Here is a 20,986-nt window from a genome sequence, read left to right as displayed (position 1 = left end):
TGGGGAAAGTCAGTTTTGGAGAACTGGGGAAATATCCGTCTAGGATTTCCTGACATCACCATAGATGTGGACTATGATAGAACCATTGGACTCCCCAGGAATCTTCTGATATTTTTAGGATGAATTGACTGAATCCTTCACAGATAGCAGGATAAATTTTCATTTCCCAGGATATGATGGAGGTAGCAGTGATTCTGAAGGCGAGGAGGCAGTGATGAGTGACCTAGAATCCAAGTGCCCTCTGATACCCAACTTCTGGCTAATCATCAAGATCCACCAGGATCGGGTGGAAGTTTATTCCCATACGCGGTAGGATCCTGATTCTCCTGGCTCCCTAAGCAGAAATGAGAAAGTGATTCCCCTGAATGATTTTTCTGACATGGAATTGGATGATCTATGAATGTGCAATTTGGGGAGCTCAAATTGGGAAAGAGAAGCGGAGATACAACTCTTATTGGCTGTGAATTTCATACCCAACATCAATTATAATATAAGCAGTGTGCTGCTTCCCTCTCATCCTTGTTTTACATATATCATATTCATTCAGTGATGTAATGAAAGAAAGTGATGTGTGAAGGCGTTGCCCAAACTTTGTGCGTGTATTGCCCAATCTGTACCAACTATATATTAAATTGGATAGACTGCAATTCCTATAATTCTACTGGGTTGGAAAATTAAGTAGTATACTTTAGTGGAGTTCTGCTGATGGGGGAATTCTAGGAGTTGAAGTTCAGAACTTCTGAAAGCTCTGAAAGTTGAGAAACACTAGTCTAGCGCATCTAGAGGACACCAAAGTGGAAGATAATAGCACTTTATGCTTGGAAATGGAAGTTTCCTCATGAGACAAATTCTGAGGCTTCTCTTTTTCCTCTCTTTAGCAGCTACAATGCAGTAAAAGCAACACAGAACGAGGAAGGGGAATGTATACAACTTCACCGGGCAATGATAAAGAAGGTTGGAGAGATTTGCCGTGTTGTTAATCAGGTAAGTAGGGCACATTCAAGCTATAAAGCCTTCTCCTTAAATGATAACAAGCTATCCCATAGTTTCCTGGAGGAATAGTGCTTTCTTGTGAGTAAGAAAATGCAACTACAAGCTTCTTTTTAAAAAATGTCCTACAAATCAGTTAGAAACTAACCAAATTGAGAAATTGTAGGCCAACCACCTTAATGCTTTTTCTGAGGTAGAGGAAAGAGAATTCAGCATAGATTCTGCAAGAACAAATCCCATTGGGGGAATGACCCTATTGACACTGTGTACTTAGATTGTACATCTGTTGTACATACTCCTGGATTGGTGGAGGACTGCTCATAGTCACTTATGCCCTTGTGATCTCAAGATTGGACTGCTCCAATGCAATTTATAGGGAGTTGAAGACGCTTCACTTAGTGCAGAATGTACTGGCACGGACAGTTACTGACACGAGTTACTTAGCGCGTGTGACAATACTGGTCCATGCGTGCATTGGCTTCCTGTGGGCCTCCAGGTGTCATTCGAGATGTTGGTTGTCACTTTAAGTACCTTTGTGACTTTTGACCAGGTTATTTATGGGTCCAACCCTCCCCAATGGACTCTACCTGAATATAGGTTTGACCTGAGCCCGGGGCCCTGAGCATGTAGAGTCCATCTTTTGGCTATGTGGTACTTAGTTGGATGATGCCCAGCTACTATGCGTTTTATTTTTATTTTTTATATCGCGTGTTTTATGTATTTTATTGTAAACAGAGTCGTGTATAAAATGGGCAGCTTTATAAATCAAATAAATAAATATAGAACAGATGGAGAGGTTAAAAAAATACGTTGCGGAAGAAGACAGTGGAAACTACTTTTATATTCTTACCAAGGAAGCTACCTGGATGTGTCTGTAGAGTCACCAAAAATTGAATTCAACTTAAAGAAAACTTTACAATTTTTTTTTTTTTACAAACCCCTACTTCTTTGAGCAGTTTTTAACAAACAACACCAGGGGGAGCCAAACACTGTTCCTGATGTGAGGAAACAATTAAATTAATGCTTCCTGCCCCCTTCTCTTTAAAGCGGTTGCTGCTACAAGATCTGCATGATAGCCACATTTGTAATTCTCTGTTGGTCGCTGAGAGTGAGGAGGATATCTGGAAAAGTGAAACACCTTACATCTATCGGCAGCGCACTGGGCACGATGGTAGGCGCTTAAAGATGATTCTTGCTTAATAACTGTCCTGTTTAGCAACCATTCATAGTTATAACAGTGCTGAAAAAGAAGCTTTTTTGAGGAGTCCTCCTTCTTAACAACCCTTGCAGCAGTCACCTGATTGAGATTCTGGCCCTTTGAAACCAACAGGCATTTACGATCATCACAGAATCTCAGTGTCACATTTGCCATGTGCACCGTTTACAGCCGGCTTCCAACAAGCCGACTCAATAAAGAAGCCACCTTGGAAGTTGTGATCAGGTGACAGCTGACTCAATTATTGCAGGTGATGAGTTCAACAACCACAGCGGAAGTGAGGTGGTCACTCTGTTCTGGTTGCATGATGTCTTGCATTTGAGCTTAGTGACAGATTTGGTGGTCCCCATTATGATTATTAAGCTAGGATTAGCAATAGCATTTAGACTTATATACCGCTTCACAGCGCTTTACAGCCCTCTCTAAGCGGTTTAGAGAGTCAGCATACAGCCCCCAACAATTTGGCTCCTCATTTTACCCACCTCGGAAGGATGGAAGGCTGAGTCAACCTCGAGCCGGTGAGATTCAATCTTCCAAACTGCTGACAGCCGGTGATCAGCAAAAGTAGCCTGTGGTACTGCACTCTAACTACTGTGCCACCCATTATTACCCCCATTATTACACTCTTATTACCCATGTTCTACCTGTATTCTAGTTACTTACATCAACAGACTTCTCATCAATAACAGAAGAGCATAAGTCCCCCCCCCCCTCTTTTATTCTGTAAGATTTATGGCAGTATCTTGAGTTGAAAATCTCCTTGTTTCCATTTACCCATTACTGGTTATATATTTCCATACTTTTGTACAAAAGCTAACAGTATCTATTGTATGTTTGGGTTTCGATTGGGTTGGGCGTATGTATAGAAAAATATTTGTGCTTGATTTTTGGGCAATCTGTTGAAAAGTGGGGGAGAGCAAATTTGTGGAATAATCTCTCCCGCCCTTCCCCTCCCTGTTCAGATTATCCTGGAGAGGAAAGCTACCAGCCCCGTGACTATCTTGCAGCCACTATGCAATTCATACCTGGACATTTTGCCTGTGATGCAGTCTGGAGTACCACCATCCATGTGCATTCAAGGCTCAAGATGGGTCCCAATATGGGTGTGGCACGTGGTAGGTATTTGAAAGAAAGATGAGGTTGTACCTCCACAGTAATTAAAAGAGATGCATTAAAGTGCTACTTTTTAAGGAATAATTTCTGTTTTAAAAACCATATCTGCTAAATACCGTAGATGTAGTTGGCATGTATTTGAAACATTCTCTAGGGAAGAATTTTGTCCAAATATTCTCTGACACATAATACCTTAATCAGAACTATGCTAGCATTTGATATTTTTTCACATATTGCTTAATGCCTAGTAATAATATCAAATTAAGACAGTTTTCAAATATTTAGACACATCCAGGAGATTGGTAATTATGCAGTTAAGTTTAATGAGTGGGATGAAAAACTGGTGGGTTGGCTTCTGAAAATTGCTACAGATTGGGCATTAAACTAAATTTGTCTCTTCATAAACTTGTGCTTCTCTCTCTCTCTCTCTCCTGCAGCTATCCAAGCCCTGCGCTCTGTGCTCAATGCCTTCTCAGTTGTGAATAGGAAAAATATGTTTGTTTACCAGGAGCGTGCAACCAAGTCTGTTTTTTATTTACGGTAAGTTCAGTACGTCCTTGGACATGCCTACCACATTGTTCTCAAAGTTCAGAGGAGCCTGCTTGAACCATAGCGTATTACTGACTTGGGTGCTGCCTTGCTTTTGCCTCTCAGAATGTTTTGCGTTCATTACAACACACTTTTTTTTCCCTTTTGTCATTCTAACCCAGGCTCTCCGAAACAACTTCTGGTGGGAAGGCTGGGGAAAATGAAATCCAGAGTCTTGTGTGCCGTTCACTGGCACTTTCACGCAGCCAGGAGCCCATTTACACCGAAGACTTGAGTGTAAGTATCTGTTACATTCACATGGAATCTGGGTGTCCTTGGTGCTAAGAGAGAGAACAGGTGGTCCTTGACTTAAGATAGTACCGTTTTTTCCCCAAAATAAGACAAAGTCTTATTTCCTTTTGACCCCCGAACTAAGCGCTTGGCCTTATTTTCGGGGAGGTCTTATTATTTTTGAGGCGCAGGAGGTGGCGAGTGTGGTCACCTCATGGCTGCTGCTGTGTTGCAATATTTTCAGGGAGGGCTTATTTTTGAGGAAGGGCTTATTTTAGCACATACATTCAAAAGCCCGATTGGGCTTACTATCTGGGGAGGTCTTATTTTCAGGGAAACAGGGTAATTGGGACCCGAATCTCTCTTTCTACCAATGAAATGGTATTTCAATACCATTGTAATCTGCAATCCTCTTGCTTAGTGACAACAATCCCTATAGTTGCTATTGTTGTTGTTATCTAAATATAACGACTGCATGGTCGTTAGGCAAGGCACCTTCCCACAGCCAAAGTCAGTAGCAATCCTGCTGGCAGGTAGATGACAGCTACCAGATTGGGGAGAGCACAAGGTGGGGTGGGAAGGGTGTGCCAGGGGAATGGCACGAGGGTAGGTCAGTCAGGGTTCAAGGGTGTGTGCAAGAGGCATCTTACAGGTCAGGGAGGTTGCACAAAGTGTGAGGAGGTATGTGAGAAATACGGGGTGGGCGAACAGGGATGCAAGGGATTGCACAAGAGGCACCACCGCGGAGGCTGGTGAGAGTGTGCAAAACAACTCTATGCAGGTTTGGGAGGGTGTGTGGGGGGGTGCAAGTGGCCAGCACAGCACAAGCACAGAATGGCTATAGAAGGGTGCACAGGTGGGAAAGACCTGTGACCTTCCCTGCCAGCTTTCCAACTGACTTTCTGGGGAAGCTGGCAGGGAAGCTGACAAATGGCAATCCCTTGAAAGCAGTGCTCTTGGCATCTAGGTCTAACTCTGAGGACTGGTTATATCCACCATTCATTATACGCCATCGTAACTTGGAATAGTTACCTACAACCAAATGGTTATATGTCAATGACTGCCTCTATACCAGTGGTTCTCAACCTGTGGGTCGGGACCCTTTTTGGGGTCGAACGACCCTTTCACAGGGGTCGCCTAAGACCATCGGAAAACACATATTTTCGATGGTCTTAGGAACCGAGACACCAATTTTATGGTTGGGGGTCACCACAACATGAGGAACTGTATTAAAGGGTCGCGGCATTGGGAAGGTTGAGAACCACTGCTCTATACTGAAGGCTTACAGTGGGAGCTTTGCTCTGTTCCCACCCAGGCACTGTGATGTTGCTTTTCTTTAATAGGGCTCTCACTCATCCTTGGGAACAGCCTCTTGCCGCAGCGTGGATTCAGCTCGTCCTGTGAGCCAAATTGATAGACACATCCAACTAGTGGTTCATGGAGTGGCACCAGCAGGTAGGCTGGGCACACACTTCTAATCTGGTAATGGATAAGATGGAACGAAGGAGATGCCTGTGGAGATGCTTCTGTTGCTGCAGAATAAAAGACACAAATATAGAAGTTATATTCTTTTATATTTCTCCTTAATTTATTCACTTTTTGTGCATATCTCTATTGTAGCTTTTTTGTTCCAATGTTTCCTCTAGCCGTCCTATAAAGGCACAAGACACAACTCAGTCATATATGCAACTATTTGGTCTAGAATTACAATTAACATAGCAACAGCAGGTGAAAAAGCAGAGGAACCGCAGGGCAGATCTCAAAAACAGTATTCTAAATAAGTTAATAGACGGGTACTATAGAAGCTCAGTGGCTAAGATGCCAAACTTGTCAATCAGAAAGGTCTGCAGTTTGGTGGTTCAAATCCCTAGTGCCGCGTAACGGAGTGAGCTCCCATTTCGTGTCCCAGCTTCTGCCAACCTAGCAGTTCGAAAGCATATAAAAAATGCAAGTAGAAAAATAGGGACCACCTTTGGTGGGAATGTAACAGTGTTCCGTGCACCTTCGGTGTTTAGTCATGCCGGCCACATGACCACGGAGACGTCTTTGGACAGCGTTGGCTCTTCGGCTTTGAAACGGAGATGAGCACCGCCCCCTAGAGTGGGGAACGACTAGCACATATGTGCGAAGGGAACCTTTTCCTTTACCTTTCATCTATAGCAGACCCAAGAGCTGTAGTGGAGTTCAAGTATCAGAAGCTGAGACTACTTCTCCTTTCATAGGACCTGAGATCACAGACGAGCTGGTAAAGGTTCTGCGGAGACGTCTGGATGAAGCCACCCTGGATATCATCACAGTTATGCTTGTACGGAACTGCAAACTCACTCCAGCTGATGTGGAGGTATTGGCTAAAGGAAGTACTGAACTTGCTTCCTGAGATTGTCTGACTGAAATAATTTCCCTCCCCTTCAAATAAGAGCTTTATCTCCCATCTTATGGACTTTGTGGTGTCAAAAATGTCAAACTGTTGACACCTATTCCTTCTGCAGTTCATACAACCTCCTGGCAGCCTGCCCACTGAAGTCCTGCAATTTACTCTTCCTACTTCATGCCTGCCTTGGCTTCCAGCTGTAGCCTGCTACCTGCGGCAGAATCTACTGATCTTTCTGCACACGCCCAAATACACAGATAGCAATGTGGAGAACCACTTCAAGGTGAGCATTTGGTTACCTTGAACTGCGTGCCAAGTTTTTTGGAACTGAATGGACCTTTTTAGGTTGTCAGGCAGGGGTGGGTTGCTGCCGGCATTGCTGCCTGTTTCACGGATTTGTGCATTTGCACCCAAAAAGGTCTGCACATGCGCACAACGTTAGAAAAGGGGGGGGGGAAATAAATTTCTGCCATCTTAATTTTTGGTTCTGCGCATGTGCAGAACCAAAAATCAAGATGGCAGCGCTACCGCTAGAACTGGTTCAGGGGCATGGCAGGCCGAGTTACTACCTACTGAACCAAACCGGGCCAAACCGGTAGGAACCCACCTCTGTTGCCAGTTATGCTGGAAAGTAATTTTATGTCTAAAAGTAAATATTTGCTTCACTGCTATATAATCTCACATTAGACTGGAAATCATCCCTGTGACCTGGCATTGCTATTGTATTAAAAAGAGCTACAAAGATATATTATTATGGTTGGTTTGGTTTGGTTTATTTAATTTATAGACCGCCCCCTCTCCCCGTAGGGACTCGGGGCGGTGTACAGACCATTCATAATCAAAACAACAGAGAATAACATAAGACATAGAACAGAAACAACACACACACACTGTCTGTATATAAAACCCCAAAACCAATTTAAATAATTAAAAAACAATTTTAAAACCCGTTTAAAACCCCAATATAAAATTTAAAAAGCCATCCAGGAAAGTCAGTAATAGATGTTAAATACAGTTACGATTATAATCATAATTAGGCCAGACCAGCTACTCGAAACAGGTGGGTCTTGAGTTTCTTGCGGAAGGAGCGGAGATCAGAGGTGGTTCTAATATCTATTATACTTTTAAGTGTCGCCATTATACTTCTGAAGACTTTGAATACGCAGATAGCTGCATAAGCAGAAGATAGAATCAAGATCACATGAAGTGTTTTAATACCACTTTATAATGCCTTGGTAAGGCTACACTTAGAAAACTGCATCCAGTTTTGATCGCCACGATGATGTGGAGACTCTAGAAAAAGTGCAGAGAAGAGCAACAAAGATGATTAGGGAACCGGAGACTAAAACATGTCAAGAAACATGGAATTGGGTAGATTAATGAAAAGAACGACTAGGAGTGACATGATAGCATGCTATCTCAGGGGCTGCCACGAAGAAGAGGGGGTCAATCTAGTCTCCAGCGCACCCGAATGCTATCTCAGGGGCTGCCACGAAGAAGAGGGAGTCAATCTAGTCTCCAGCGCACCCGAGGGCAGGACAAAAAGCAATGGATGGAAACTAGTCAAGGAGAGAAGCAACCTAGAACTAAGGAGAAATTCCCTTATAACAATTAATCCATGGAACAACTTGCCTCCAGAAGTTGTGAATGCTCCAACACTGGAAGTTTTTAAGAAGCGATTGAACAGCCGTTTGCCTGAAATGGTACAGGCTTCCCTGCCTGAGCAGGGGGTTGGACTAGAAGACCTCCAAAGGTCTTCTATTCAATTTCTATTTTGCTTTCTTTTGTAGAAGGCATTTATGAACACTAGCTTGAAGTAACCACTCTTTTCTTGCTTTTCAGCACTGCCTGAACCAGAATAGCAGCAGCAGCAGTCCTGAATTGGATCTCTATTTATATAATAAGCCAGGAGGTCAAGGCACTGGTGGCAAAGGTACTAAGCATCTCTGTTCTGTTACAAAAAGAGAAAGAATAGAACACTCTAGCAATAAACTAGAGCACTTTTGGACAGTCTTAGATACATGAGAATAAAAGCTAGTTGGGCTACCAAAAAAATAGACGATTCTGTGAAGAGCCATCTGTCTCTTGTTTGGTCCATATGAATCAAATTATGAAATTTCCATGCACCTATATACTGTATCTTGCCGCCTTTCCAAATCTGTTGTTCTCTTGATGTGTTACCCATTCTTTTAAACCAGCAGAGTCTGTAGCCATGTTGGTTATCTGGGTTATTGTCAGAATGGAAGTATAGTGGAACTGGAGGATTAGTAAAGGCAGCTCTAATGCTATGTCTCAAGTATGATGGAGAGGCACTACATTTTTAAAACCCCTCTTTGCCATTTGTGGGTTGTAATTCAGTGAAATTTGTTGTTCAGTCCTCACTGCACATTTTCTGATCCATGGTGATTAAAATGAAATGACATGTAGGAGTAGATACTGTATTCTTGAATAGGGAGCCAGACTAATTAGAGATTAAAATATTTCTGCTTGGAGCAAGACATTTTGCATTTTGGCCCATTCATTTAGCTCAGTGGTTCCCAAACTTTTTCAGTCCACCGCCCCTTTGGTGCTATAAACTGATCCTCAGTGCCCCCCACCCAGTGGTGGAATTCATTTTTTTTACTACCGGTTCTGTGGGCGTGGCTTGGTGGGCGTGGCTGGGGGTCATGTGACGGCAGTTTGCACAACGGAAGGAAGATAGTAACAGTAAAATTCAAAACTGCAACAATTAATTGCACATTTATTCAAAATCCAATTAAAAAACCTTTTTAGTTAATGTTAATTCAACAAAATTGTTGAACATGATCCAGTGATACCAGGTTTTCAAAGTCTGATAGTCATTTATCAAGAACCTTAGTAACTAGTAACTTAGTACACTCAGTAAAATTTAGTAACTACTTCACTGTTCAGTAAATTCTTAATGTGATGGATGGGCTTGATGAAGTGATACCAGTTTCCCAATGTCTGGTTTTAAGTCACTTAGCAGGAGTCTTAAATCACCACATTCGGTAATCTGGAGTCGATTTCTTTGCTTGGAGAGAAGTTGGATGACCACACTGAAACCACGTTCCACCAAATGTGATGTTGGAAATGCAACAAGGAGCTTCTTAACCACTGCCCATAGTGCAGGATAGCGATCAGAAATTTCTTTCTGTAACCAAAACTCTTGGTACAATTTCTTAAACTTTAGCTTCAGCTCAATGTCATTTTGCAGCTCTATGAGTTGTTCCTCCACTACCCCATCTTCCTCAGTATCTGAAAATGGATTTATCACCCAATCTGGAATTTCCATCAAAAGAAGATCCTGATATCACTCAGACATCTAAGTCTTAAAATGTCAGAGAAACAACTTTAACCGGATAATCACATCCCTGCAATAACATCATTGTAATTTTCAGTTTCATTAATTTCCACAATATCAATACTAGCTTTGCTACTAACCCCTTCCAAACCATCTGCATAGTCTTTAAGATTTGGCGGTCTAAATATCAAAAACGGTTGACTCACATCACACATCTAAGCAAAACTGAAGTACAACCTATTTTTCCTTTTTTTTAAAAAAATCTCAATTTTAAGATTTGTATTACTGTTTTCATCAGTCCCCATCCAAAAATGGCAAGAAACTCTGGTGTCATTTTTTTTAAGCAACCATGGACAGATAGCTGCTCATACTTGCCTTAATATTATTGGCCAAGTTTCTTATTGGCTATGCTAACCAAGAGGTGCCCTGCTGCAAAATGTATGTGTGCACATATCCACACATACAAAGGCATACAATATAATCTTATCTCCTTCAGATTGCCAATTATTTTGCACGACACATTCTGCCTTTAAATGCTTACGTGGTTTCAATGGCTAAACTTCTGCTCGCTGAACCAACTATTCAAAACCAGTAATTCCGCAAAGAGAGAGGATGGGAATGGGGATATTTCAAAAACTAAACACATATCCTAAAAGAAAATCCACCCGCGACCAGCATTGAGTGGAGCTTTTATAAACTTTAGAATAAATGAGCTGGAAGGGACCTTGGAGGTCTTCTGGTCCAGCCCCCTGTCAAGCAGGAGAACCTATACCAGAGGTCTTCAAATTTGGCAACTTTAAGACTTGTGGACTTCAACTCCCAGAATTCTCCAAGACAGCTATGGACTTCAACTCCCAGCTATGCTGGCTGGAGAATTGTGGGAGTTGAAGTCCACAAGTCTTAAAGTTGCCAAGTTTGGGGACTCCTGACCTATACTATAGTAGTATATACATATAGTATACTATACCTATATCAAAGAAAGCTCCCATGAGTTTAACAACACCCGTATTTCCAAGACTAGAAACGGAAGATTGCAATGCGAGCTCCCTCCTGCTGGTAATCCAAACCTCCCTAACCAAAATCCACACCACCAAAAGGGAGCGACCGCACTTCCGCTCATCGCCACCTCCCCCCCCCCCAGTTACTTTTACCCAGCAGCGTCTCCATGCAAAGGAAAAGGATGGCACGAAATATGTGACCATTTTTTAAACTAGTGGCAAAGAGCTCTCTCGCAAGCTCAACTAGAATTCGATTGGTGGGGTTTTTTCCCCTCCCTAACAACACCGTGCACGATCTCCCTACCCACCGACTGTTTAAAAAAAAAAACCTTTTCACAGGCCAAGCCAGTCGGTTAAGATGCCGGTGGTGTTGGGGGGGTGGGCGATTGAAGCAGCGTGTGCCCCTCTCCTGGGAGAAAGGCAATGATTGGAGGGTAGGGTGGTGATGTTGCTTAAAGGGAAACCCGCAGCTATTTCCAGGTTTGTTTGGGTAATTTTGTCCTTCTGCCCGCGCCAATGGGCTTTAAACAGTCCATCTTCTGCTCGGCAAGTTTCTCCTTTCCATCTGAGAATTAACTAAGGGGAAGCTACCAACCTGGGGCGACGCCTTCTGCAGCCAACACAATACATGATCTTTTTTTCCTCACACTCATAACGCCCCCCCTGCCGCCCCCCTTTCCTCTTAGCGCCCCCCTTCCAGCCCCCTTGCCTCTTAGCGGCCCCATAAGTCATCCCACCGCCCCCAGTGGGGCGGTACCGCCCACTTTGGGAACCATTGATTTAGCTGGTAATGTTGATTGGTGTTGATTGGTGTTGCCTATATGCAGAGAGAATAATGCATGTACTTCGACATACTCTTACCTCCTTTTCCACCTGCACTGTGATTTGGTTGTGTGGGTAATGCATCACTTCAAAGTGTGTCTGACCATTCTTCTGTCATGTAGGTTCCATGTTGGATCTTATGCAGCACCTGTTTCCACCTTCCCAGTTTCAAGGTAGCTTCCTGTAGATTCCAGTGGGCCACTGAATTTTTTTTCCAGTGCTGCTTCCCATCCTCATTTTGATCCTATGCCTGCTGTGCTCTTGGCTTTTGCTCTGTTGTTTACTGTGTCACCATGTTTCCTCTTCAGTGTTGTCACCAAGAACTTTTTTTCCAGCTCTTATCCTTTCTTCTTGCTTCCAAGGAAAAGCCTTTTTTTTCCAAGTAAGGATTATTTGTCAAAGTTAAAAAATCCACAACAAAAATAGGAAATAATGGCATATTTGGTGGCTTCAGGTGGAGATGGAATTATTATTTTTCCGTTTGCATTTAAACCTTTCATCTTGAAACCAAAATGGGAGTAAAACATGCACATTTCAGAAGATCTGTATAACTCTATGGAGCATTTACTGCTGTAGGGTTTGTTTTGCAACACAGAGCAATAGACAATTTTCTTCTGTAATCCTGGAATTGTGAAGTGGGATTCCATGATACTCTGGAACAAAGGTGTAAAACTATGCAACTGATAGTAGGTTGACAGATAGCTGGAGACTCCTGACCCTGCAATGCATTTAGAATCAAGATCACGTGAAGTGTTAATACCACTTTATAATGCTTTGGTAAGGCCACACTTGGAATACTGCATTCAGTTCTGGTCGCCACGATGTAAAAAAGATGTGGAGACTCTAGAAAGAGTGCAGAGAAGAGTAACAAAGATGATTAGGGGAATGGAGACTAAAACATATGAAGAACGGTTGCAGGAACTGGGTATGTTTAGCTTAAGAGAAAGAAGGACTAGGGGAGACATGATAGCATTGTTCCAATATCTCAGGGGTTGCCACAAAGAAGAGGGAGTCAAACTATTCTCCAAAGCACCTGAGGGTAGAACAAGAAGCAATGGGTGGAAACTAACCAAGGAGAGAAGCAATTTAGAACTGAGGAGAAATTTCCTGACAGTGAGAACAATTAATCAGTGGAACAGCTTGCCTCCAGAAGTTGTGAATGCCCCAACACTGGAAGTCTTTAAGAAGATGTTGGATAGCTATTTGTCTGAAACGGTATAGGGTTTCCTGCCTAGGCAGGGGGTTGGACTAGAAGACCTCCAAGGTCCCTTCCAACTCTACTATTGTATTGTATTGTATAGAAGAAGCCCTAACCGATTTGATACTCAAAATCAGAATAAATGCTGAGCTTTTGGGCAAGACATTTTCCTGGTAACGTGTGTTCAGGATCTTAAAACAGCTGGATCAGTGGAAATGGGACTGGAACACTTGTGTGCCTTCGGTATTGTGCATCTTTTGGAGCAGGTTCTTTACATGTAGATTGTCAGATGGATTTCTAAGTACTTTTGGCAACTTTGAGCTTTATGGTTCTATACTTAACAGAGAATAGATGACACTACTAGCTCTTCCTTTATCTTTGTTCTCACACGGTTGTTGAGTCAATAGCAGGATTATATTTCAGCCGTGCTGGGAATCAGTATAAACGTTAAGGATCAGTTTGCTTCCATAAGAGGGCTTATTGCATGCCTGGAATAGGCTCTCTTTCTCTTTCCTAGGCATGGTTTAGGAGACATATCTCCACGCGATCTATTTCTTCCATGCAAAGGCTACATCAGGCCAAGGTCATGCTAATAGGAGGTGCTGAGCATGTTATGATTACCTTTGACGATGGGGGTGCATGATTGAGATAGCATCTACAGTGTCTCTGCCATCATGCACCTTCTGCATGGAGGAAACTCACTACTTCTGTCTATAATTGATGTCATTTTAAAAACCTAGACTGCTAGTGTCTGCTGATGCTATCTGTAGAGTCTGTCCTTACCTTTTTTGCACACCCATCTTAGGAACTTTGGCATGCAGATATTAGTAAGAAATTTTGCTTGGCAAAGTGTGATTCATATAGAATTACCATTTGCCATTATCTTGTCCCCCCCCCCCCCAATGGGTACTAATTAATGTGGTGCATTATAGACCAGAAGAAGGTTAGAAGAACTGAAAGAGCCAGCACCGCAAACCTTCATCCCCAGTTTTTAAGGGATCCTGACACAGTACAGGAAAGGAACTGCTTGCTTGCTTGCTGCTGTTTGCTGGAATAAGTAAAAGTAATCTAGAGAGGGCTGATCTGTTGTCTGATGCTTTTGCTGGCTGAATTTTGCTAAGCCTGCAATGAATGCCACTGTTTTGTAGGTAAAAGCCCATTCCTAGTGGGAGCAGGTCTCTTTGTTATCCACATGTATGTTGATTTCCTTGTCCACATTTGTTTCACTCTTTCTCTCTGCACATACTTTTTTTTAACCTTCCCAAGTAGCATCCCAAAAGGATGCTGGGTTTCTGTAGCAAGAACTAGGGTGAATGGGTTCAAGCAGGTCTTCTATTTCCCTGCAGGTGTCGCATGCATTGCCCTGTCCTTTGTGGATGACTGCGGAAATCCCATTTCACTGGCTCGCTGGGTGAGGCCCTCCACTGTCCTGCTGAGCACTTCATTTCTTCCAGAGGCGGACTTTGAGAGCTTGACTACAGCCAACAAGCATGAGCGTGAACCTGGAAAGTCACAGTCAGGTAGGTGTCAAAGTTTGTTGCATAAATTCAAATCCAGAAGCACACACAGATAACTGATGCAGCAGGATTCATTAACTTCTTTATATACATAAGAATAGATGAATAAATGTACAATACCAACAGGTGGTTCTTCCAAGTAAATACAAGGCAGGAGAGCTACTGGCAAACACAAGCAGATAGTTTCATTTCAGCAGACAAGCCCAAACAGACTGCTAGTTTACTTCTCAGAGCAGCAGACTGCTTAAGTTTCTGTTTCAATTCTTTGCACAGACTTAGATCTGTTTAAGCTCCCATTGGCTGACTTAGTTGGTGTGCCTATTCATTGGCTGATCATGTTCCTATGTCTCTCCCAGTCATGAATAGTCTAACAGTAGGAAGGCAAGATTTTTGTTTTCCAAAAGAGTTCGTAAGCAAAATAATGAGACCAGGTGCACAGTCCAAATTCAGGGTTCATTTGGGAATTGCCGTAGCTTTTTCTAAGAGGCATTCTGTTGAAACAGACTTTTTCTTTACAGCTCTCTTTCCTCTGGTACGCTTTGATATCTGGGAGAAGGGAAACATCAGCTTGTTGCAACTGTCTGAAAGACTGCGCCATGCCCTGCGCCATGCCCTCTGTGATGCCCTCATGGAATTTCATGTGCTCCCCAATCCGTTGTGTGTTGAGACATCCACTGAGCTGGAGGATCCAGATAATGTTGGTAAGATCTTTCAGTTACTCTGTTGCTAAAGTCTGCAAAATGATTGCAGTCAACGGTTTCCTGGCTCTCATGACTGTTCTTAGGAGCAAAGGAAGTTTCCTTCATGAATTTAATTCTGTGTTATCTAAGTGTTCTCGAGGCTTCCGATAGAAATGGCTTCTGCCATTTCTGAATTTCGTTGACTATAGCAGCGCTTGAGCGTAGGAATAGTCACGTGCAAAGGCACACAGCTTACCATGGTGTTACAGCTCTTTCTGAAGATTTATGATTGCCTTTTGTCGAGTTCTTTTTCACTGGCTGCCCACATAAGAGATTCGTTAAAGCTAAAGCAGCTTCTAAAAGACATAGAAAACCATGTGGCTTCAGACAGTTCTTCCTATGGAGAAGAGCTGTGACGGGAAAAAGAGGGAGTTTCTGGTTTGAGTAGTGTGGGATTTTCACTAGCTGTAATAGAGACTGTACTTTCAGGAGCCCTACGCCGGACAATGTCTGAATCAAAAGGAGTGACTTACAATGCCAGAGGCAGAGCATGCCCTCCACCTCTGCCCTTCTCAGTGCCCACCACAAGTTTGGGTGAACCTGTCACACCTACAAGCAAGATGGGACGACGGAGCTTCTGGGATAAGCTGGTAATGACTATGGAAAATAGAGAGGAGAACTGTTTTGAGTGCAAAAGGGAAGGGTCAAAACTCACAAACAGAAACTAAATTGAAGAACTGTTACAGCAGAGTGCAAACCAAAAAGGTCTTAAGATGGTCAATACTCTAGCCATAATGTTGTTATCCATTACATGCTTTATAATTCAATAAGAACCTGCAATCGGTTGGGAGACCGCGGTTGTTGGTTACACCCGGTCGCTTGTACCAACCCCCGCACTCTAGGTGGCCAGGATCTACAGAGCCAGGGCCTTAGGCTGATGTTATGCAATGCGAGGTCCGCTGTTAACAAGGCCCCCCTCATTAATGACCTGATTTTGGAGGGGGGGCGGACCTCGCAGGAATAACAGAGACCTGGTTGGGCCACGAGGGAGGTGTACCCCTCGTGGACATGTGCCCACCAGGTTATCGAGCATTCCACCAGCCACGGGCCCAGGGTAGGGGCGGTGGGGTAGCGGTAATTATCCGGGAAGACCTGGAGCCGAGAGAGTTCACTGTGCCACAGACATCCGGGTGTGAATCCCTTGTCGTGAGATGGGGCCCAGGGAGACAGTTGGGCCTGCTGATTGTATACCTGGCTCCTCGCTATACATCAGCGGCCCTGCCTGAGCTCCTCGAGCTGATCGCAACGATGGCAGTTGAGACCCCCAAACTTTTGGTCATGGGGGACTTCAACTTGCCATCGGTGGGAGAAGCATCTGAGGTGGTTCAGGAGTTCATGGCTTCCATGACAGCCATGGACCTGACTCAGTTAATTCAGGGTCCCACACACGAGGGAGGCCACACACTGGATCTTGTTTTTGTCTCTGACCAGTGGACGAGTGATCTGGGAATAGGGGACATAGCTATTACTCCCCTGTCATGGTCAGACCACTCACTTCTCCGACTTGACTTCCCTGGTGCTACCCCCCGCCGCGGGGAGGCGGAACCAGAATGTCCTAGATGGTTCCGCCCAGGCGCCTGATGGAACCGGAAAGGTTCCAGATGGAGCTTGGGCCACCTCCTGTAGACCTGACCCGCCCCCGGATAGAGGACCTAGTAGCCGCCTGGAATAATGCGGCTGCCGGGGCCTTAGACTGGGTGGCGCCTTTGCGGCCTCTCCTGCGGCAACGAACCACCCTGGCCCCTTGGTTCACCGAGGAGCTAAGGGTGATGAAACGCCACAAGAGACGCCTAGAAAGCCGATGGAGATCCTCCCGTTCCGAACTTGACCGAACACAGGTACGAACCTACTTAAGGACATACCTTGTGGCAATAAGAGCGGCCAAACGTCGACATTGTGCCGCCCTTATCACATCCGCAGATAACCGCCCTGCCGCCCTGTTTCGGGTGACCCGCTCTCTTCTTTCACAGAGACCGCGGGAAGCCCCTTTACAGGGCAGGGCAGAGGAATTTGGGAAATATCTGCAGGATAAAATCGCTCAAATCCGGAGGGAATGGGTCCCACTCAGTGGGCTAGGAGGGATGCCCCAGGCGAGTCTTGAGAGACCATTCTGGGAGGAGTTTGACTCGGTTGCCATCGAGGATTTGGACAGGTTACGCGGGCGACTACGAGCCACCACATGTTCATTGGACCCGTGTCCCTCCTGGCTTGTACTGGCATCCTGGGAGGTTACACGAGACTGGCTCTTGGTGCTAGTGAACGCTTCATTGGGCGAGGGGTTCTTACCGGCCGCCTTGAAAAAGGCGGTTGTGAGACCCTTACTCAAGAAGCCTTCCCTGGACCCAACGGAGCTAGCCAATTACCGTCCTGTCTCCAACCTTCCTTTCTTAGCAAAGGTTGTAGAGAGTGTGGTGGCCCAACAGTTCCCACGTCACCTGGAGGAGAATGATTATCTAGACCCGCGCCAGTCCGGCTTCCGACCCGGGCACAGCACAGAGACGGCCTTGGTCGCGTTGGTAGATGATCTCTGGAGGGCCAGGGATAGGGGTTGTTCCTCTATCCTGGTCCTATTAGATCTCTCAGCGGCTTTTGATACCATCGACCATGGTATCCTCCTGCACCGGCTGGAGGGGCTGGGGGTAAGGGGCACCGTTCTACGGTGGTTCTGCTCCTACCTCTCCGACCGGACGCAGCGTGTGTTGGCAGGGGAGCAGAGGTCGTCCCTGAGGCCTCTCACCTGTGGGGTACCGCAGGGGTCAGTCCTCTCGCCTCTCCTGTTCAACACATATATGAAACCGCTGGGTGAGATCATCCATGGTTTTGGGGTGGGATATCATCTGTATGCTGATGATACACAGCTGTACATCTCCACCCCGAACCACCCCAACGAGGCCGTTGAAATGATGTCCCGGTGTTTGGAAGCCGTACGGGTCTGGATGGGTGACAACCGACTCAAACTCAACCCCTCCAAGACGGAGTGGCTGTGGCTTCCGGCCCCCCGGTTCAACCAGCTAATTCCAACACTGGCCATTGGGGGCGAACAACTGGCCCCCATGGAACGGGCGCGCAATTTGGGCGTCCTCCTGGATGCCCGGCTGTCCATGGATGACCATGTGGCAGCCGTGGCGAGGGGGGCGTTCCACCAGGTTCGCCTGGTGCGCCTATTGCCCTTCGCACAGTCACTCACGCGCTGGTGACGTCCCGCCTAGACTAATGTAATGCTCTCTACATGGGGCTTCCCTTGAGATGCACTCGAAGACTGCAGTTGGTCCAGAACGCGGCCGCGCGGGTGATTATGGGGAGTACGAGATACTCCCATATAACACCTCTCCTGCGCAAGCTGCACTGGCTTCCTGTGGTCTATTGGGTGCGTTTCAAGGTATTGATTACCATCTTCAAAGCGCTCCATGGCACAGGACCTAGCTACATGCGGGATCGCATCCTGCCCCATACATCCCTACGACCAATTCGCTCTCACAGAGAGGGACTCCTCCGGGTACCGTCCACTAAGCAGTGCCAGAGGGCGGCGCCCAGGAGTAGGGCCTTCTCTGTGATGGGCCCAGCCCTCTGGAATGACCTCCCCCCGGATATTAGGATTACCACCGACCTCCGCTCCTTCCGTTCAAAACTCAAGACCCACCTTTTTCAACTAGCAGGCCTGGCTCAACCATAGCTCCATTTTATTCCTCCTGGCAATTTTTAAACTTGTAATTTCTATTGGGGTTTTAATTTAACTTATTTTAATATTTATATGTTATTATAATGATTGTATTGTGTTTTATACCTCCTCCGTACAATGTGTAATTTAATAATATATGTTTTTATTTATTGTACGCCGCCCCGAGTCCCTTTGTGGAGAGGGAATGGCTAACAAATTTAATAAAATTGAAAATTGAAAAAAATATTATAATTTTTCAGCCCCAGACTGTTGAGAGGTACTTTTCCGCCTAATGTCTCACAGTTTTAGGAAATACTTTGAGATTTACCCCATAAAGCAAGGGTGGGCAACTATGGCAACTCTGGACTTCAACTGCTCCATGCTGGCTCTGGAATTCTGGGAATGGAAGTCTACAGGTCGCAAAGTTGACTTAGTTGGCCACTTCTGCCATAAAGGAGCTTTAGAAAAGGCCTCTGGCCTGATGGCATACTTGTATACCTGCTTCGAGTTAGACCCACAATATGTGTTGATTGCTATAATTGCAGAGTAATATGTTTGTGTTATGTGTGGATTAGTAGAATGCTCTTTGGTTTTTGAAAAAGACCATATCAAAGCAGAATGTGGCAGTATCAAAGCTTGTCTAATACCGAAGCTTAACAGATAAGTTTCCCTGTGCTCTGCCTTAATTGTCAGAGCAAACCAGAGATGGCAGACCAAGGAAGCCCCAAGACTACAGATGACATTGTGTTGGAGCGACCTGAAGAGAATCGCAGTCGCCGTCGCCATAAGACTGAAAGTGTGAAGCAGCACTCAAGCCAGGAACGTGCTGCTTCCGAGCAGGAGCAGAGCCAAAGGCAAGCGTGGTAGCAATAGCACAGAGACTTACATACTGCTTCACAGTGCTTTTACAGCCCTCTCTAAGCAGTTTACAGAGTCATATTTCCCCAACAATCTGGGTCCTCCTTTTACCCACCTCGGAAGGATGGAAGGCTGAATCAACCTTGAGCCTGGTGAGATTTGAACTGTCAAATTGCAGGTGGCAAGCAGTCAGCAGACGTAGCCTGCAACAGTGTGTCCTGGAAGTATCCTGCAATTCTGCATTCTTATCACTGCGCCACCACAGCTCTTTTGATAGCTTCCATCCACATCATCTAGGACAGCGATGGCAAACCTTTTTGCCATCGCGTGCCAAAAGCGGGGGGAGCACAGGGGGTCATGCGCTTGCGTGCCACACCCCTAATGCTATGCGCGCGACACCCCCCCCCCCATGCATGTGCATGCGATACCCCCCTCCCATTTTTGCGGATGGACACATTTTCCGCCCTTCCCAGGCTCCAGAGACTCACTAGGAGCCTTGGGAGGCTGAAAACAGCCCCCCGCGCCCCCCAGTGGCCCTCCGGAGGCTTCCTTGAAGCCTCCAAGGGGGAAAAATGGCCCTACGGCTTGCCCGTAGGACCGTTTTTTGCCCTCCGGAGGCTTCAAAGAAGAGAGAAAGCAAGAGAGAGAAAGAGAGAAGGAAGATGGGTGTGTGTGTGTATGTATATATGCATTTGGAGACAAATGAAATCAAAAGTAAATGCAAGCAAGGAATACGGAATTTGGCTCAGATCGCTAGAGCCAATCCTGCTGCCTGGAAAACAAGTTCTTTGGAACAAGAATCATACGGTTCTCAGCACAGCCATTTAGATTTGGCATGGGGTTGCTGTGGCCACTTGTGACTGTCTCATCCTCAGCTCAGATTTACTCCGTGTTATCCCAAAAGAACTTCATGCTGGAGGGGAAGGGGGAGAGATCCACTGCTTGTCATCGCTAATATTTTCCTGCCGTCAGGGAGGTGAGATCAAGTCAAGCTCCTCAATGCAGGGGCAGCGTCCTGACGCCCCAGCTTTCCTAAATCCCTCTGCTCCCTTCCATTCAAATAAGTACACCTGGCAGCTTTCGCCCTATTTACACCCACTCCCTGAGTTTTCCGCTCCCAAGAGACACGGGCAGGCAGGCAGAGAGGGGGCGAATGCACGGGGCACCTTGTTTTGCATGCCCAACTAGTCAACTCCCCCGGCGGCGCCAGCTTCTTTAGTGCATGGTGGCTGATGGCCGTGTGTGTGTGTGTGTGTGTGTGTGTGTCTTGCCAAAGAAGCTGCTGCTGCTACCACCTGTATTACTACTATTACTGAGGCTGCCGGACTGCCCGTGAGAGGAGGAAGCAGAACTGCGGGCAGTTCGGCAGCCTCAGTAATAGTAGT

At 45.4% G+C, this 20,986-nt stretch overlaps 1 protein-coding gene across 8 annotated transcripts in view; it reads left to right on the top strand.

Moving 5' to 3' along the window:
* SZT2 (SZT2 subunit of KICSTOR complex) overlaps positions 1-20,986 on the top strand; it is a 93,742-nt gene that overhangs the window by 45,207 nt on the left and 27,549 nt on the right. For 6 of the 8 annotated variants that reach the window (XR_014174871.1, XM_081946796.1, XM_081946800.1 and 3 more), the window contains exons 40-54: positions 171-309; positions 879-984; positions 2,038-2,161; positions 3,169-3,321; positions 3,757-3,859; positions 4,030-4,144; positions 5,482-5,593; positions 6,361-6,479; positions 6,628-6,792; positions 8,352-8,442; positions 11,753-11,803; positions 14,175-14,348; positions 14,864-15,046; positions 15,515-15,675; positions 19,437-19,597. Coding sequence is in view for 7 of the 8 variants with exons in the window: in XM_081946796.1 (XP_081802922.1) it covers positions 171-309; positions 879-984; positions 2,038-2,161; positions 3,169-3,321; positions 3,757-3,859; positions 4,030-4,144; positions 5,482-5,593; positions 6,361-6,479; positions 6,628-6,792; positions 8,352-8,442; positions 11,753-11,803; positions 14,175-14,348; positions 14,864-15,046; positions 15,515-15,675; positions 19,437-19,597 (1,957 nt within the window). In the remaining variant the exon portion in view is untranslated. The remainder of the gene's footprint in view (positions 1-170; positions 310-878; positions 985-2,037; positions 2,162-3,168; positions 3,322-3,756; positions 3,860-4,029; positions 4,145-5,481; positions 5,594-6,360; positions 6,480-6,627; positions 6,793-8,351; positions 8,443-11,752; positions 11,804-14,174; positions 14,349-14,863; positions 15,047-15,514; positions 15,676-19,436; positions 19,598-20,986) is intronic. The other 2 variants (XM_081946801.1, XM_081946799.1) reach the window with 1 other exon arrangement.

The sequence above is a fragment of the Natrix helvetica genome (genome assembly GCF_964273705.1).
Source record: "Natrix helvetica genome assembly, chromosome: 3".
Classification (NCBI taxonomy): Eukaryota; Metazoa; Chordata; class Lepidosauria; order Squamata; family Natricidae; genus Natrix; species Natrix helvetica.
This window is presented reverse-complemented; position numbering and strand designations above follow the sequence as displayed.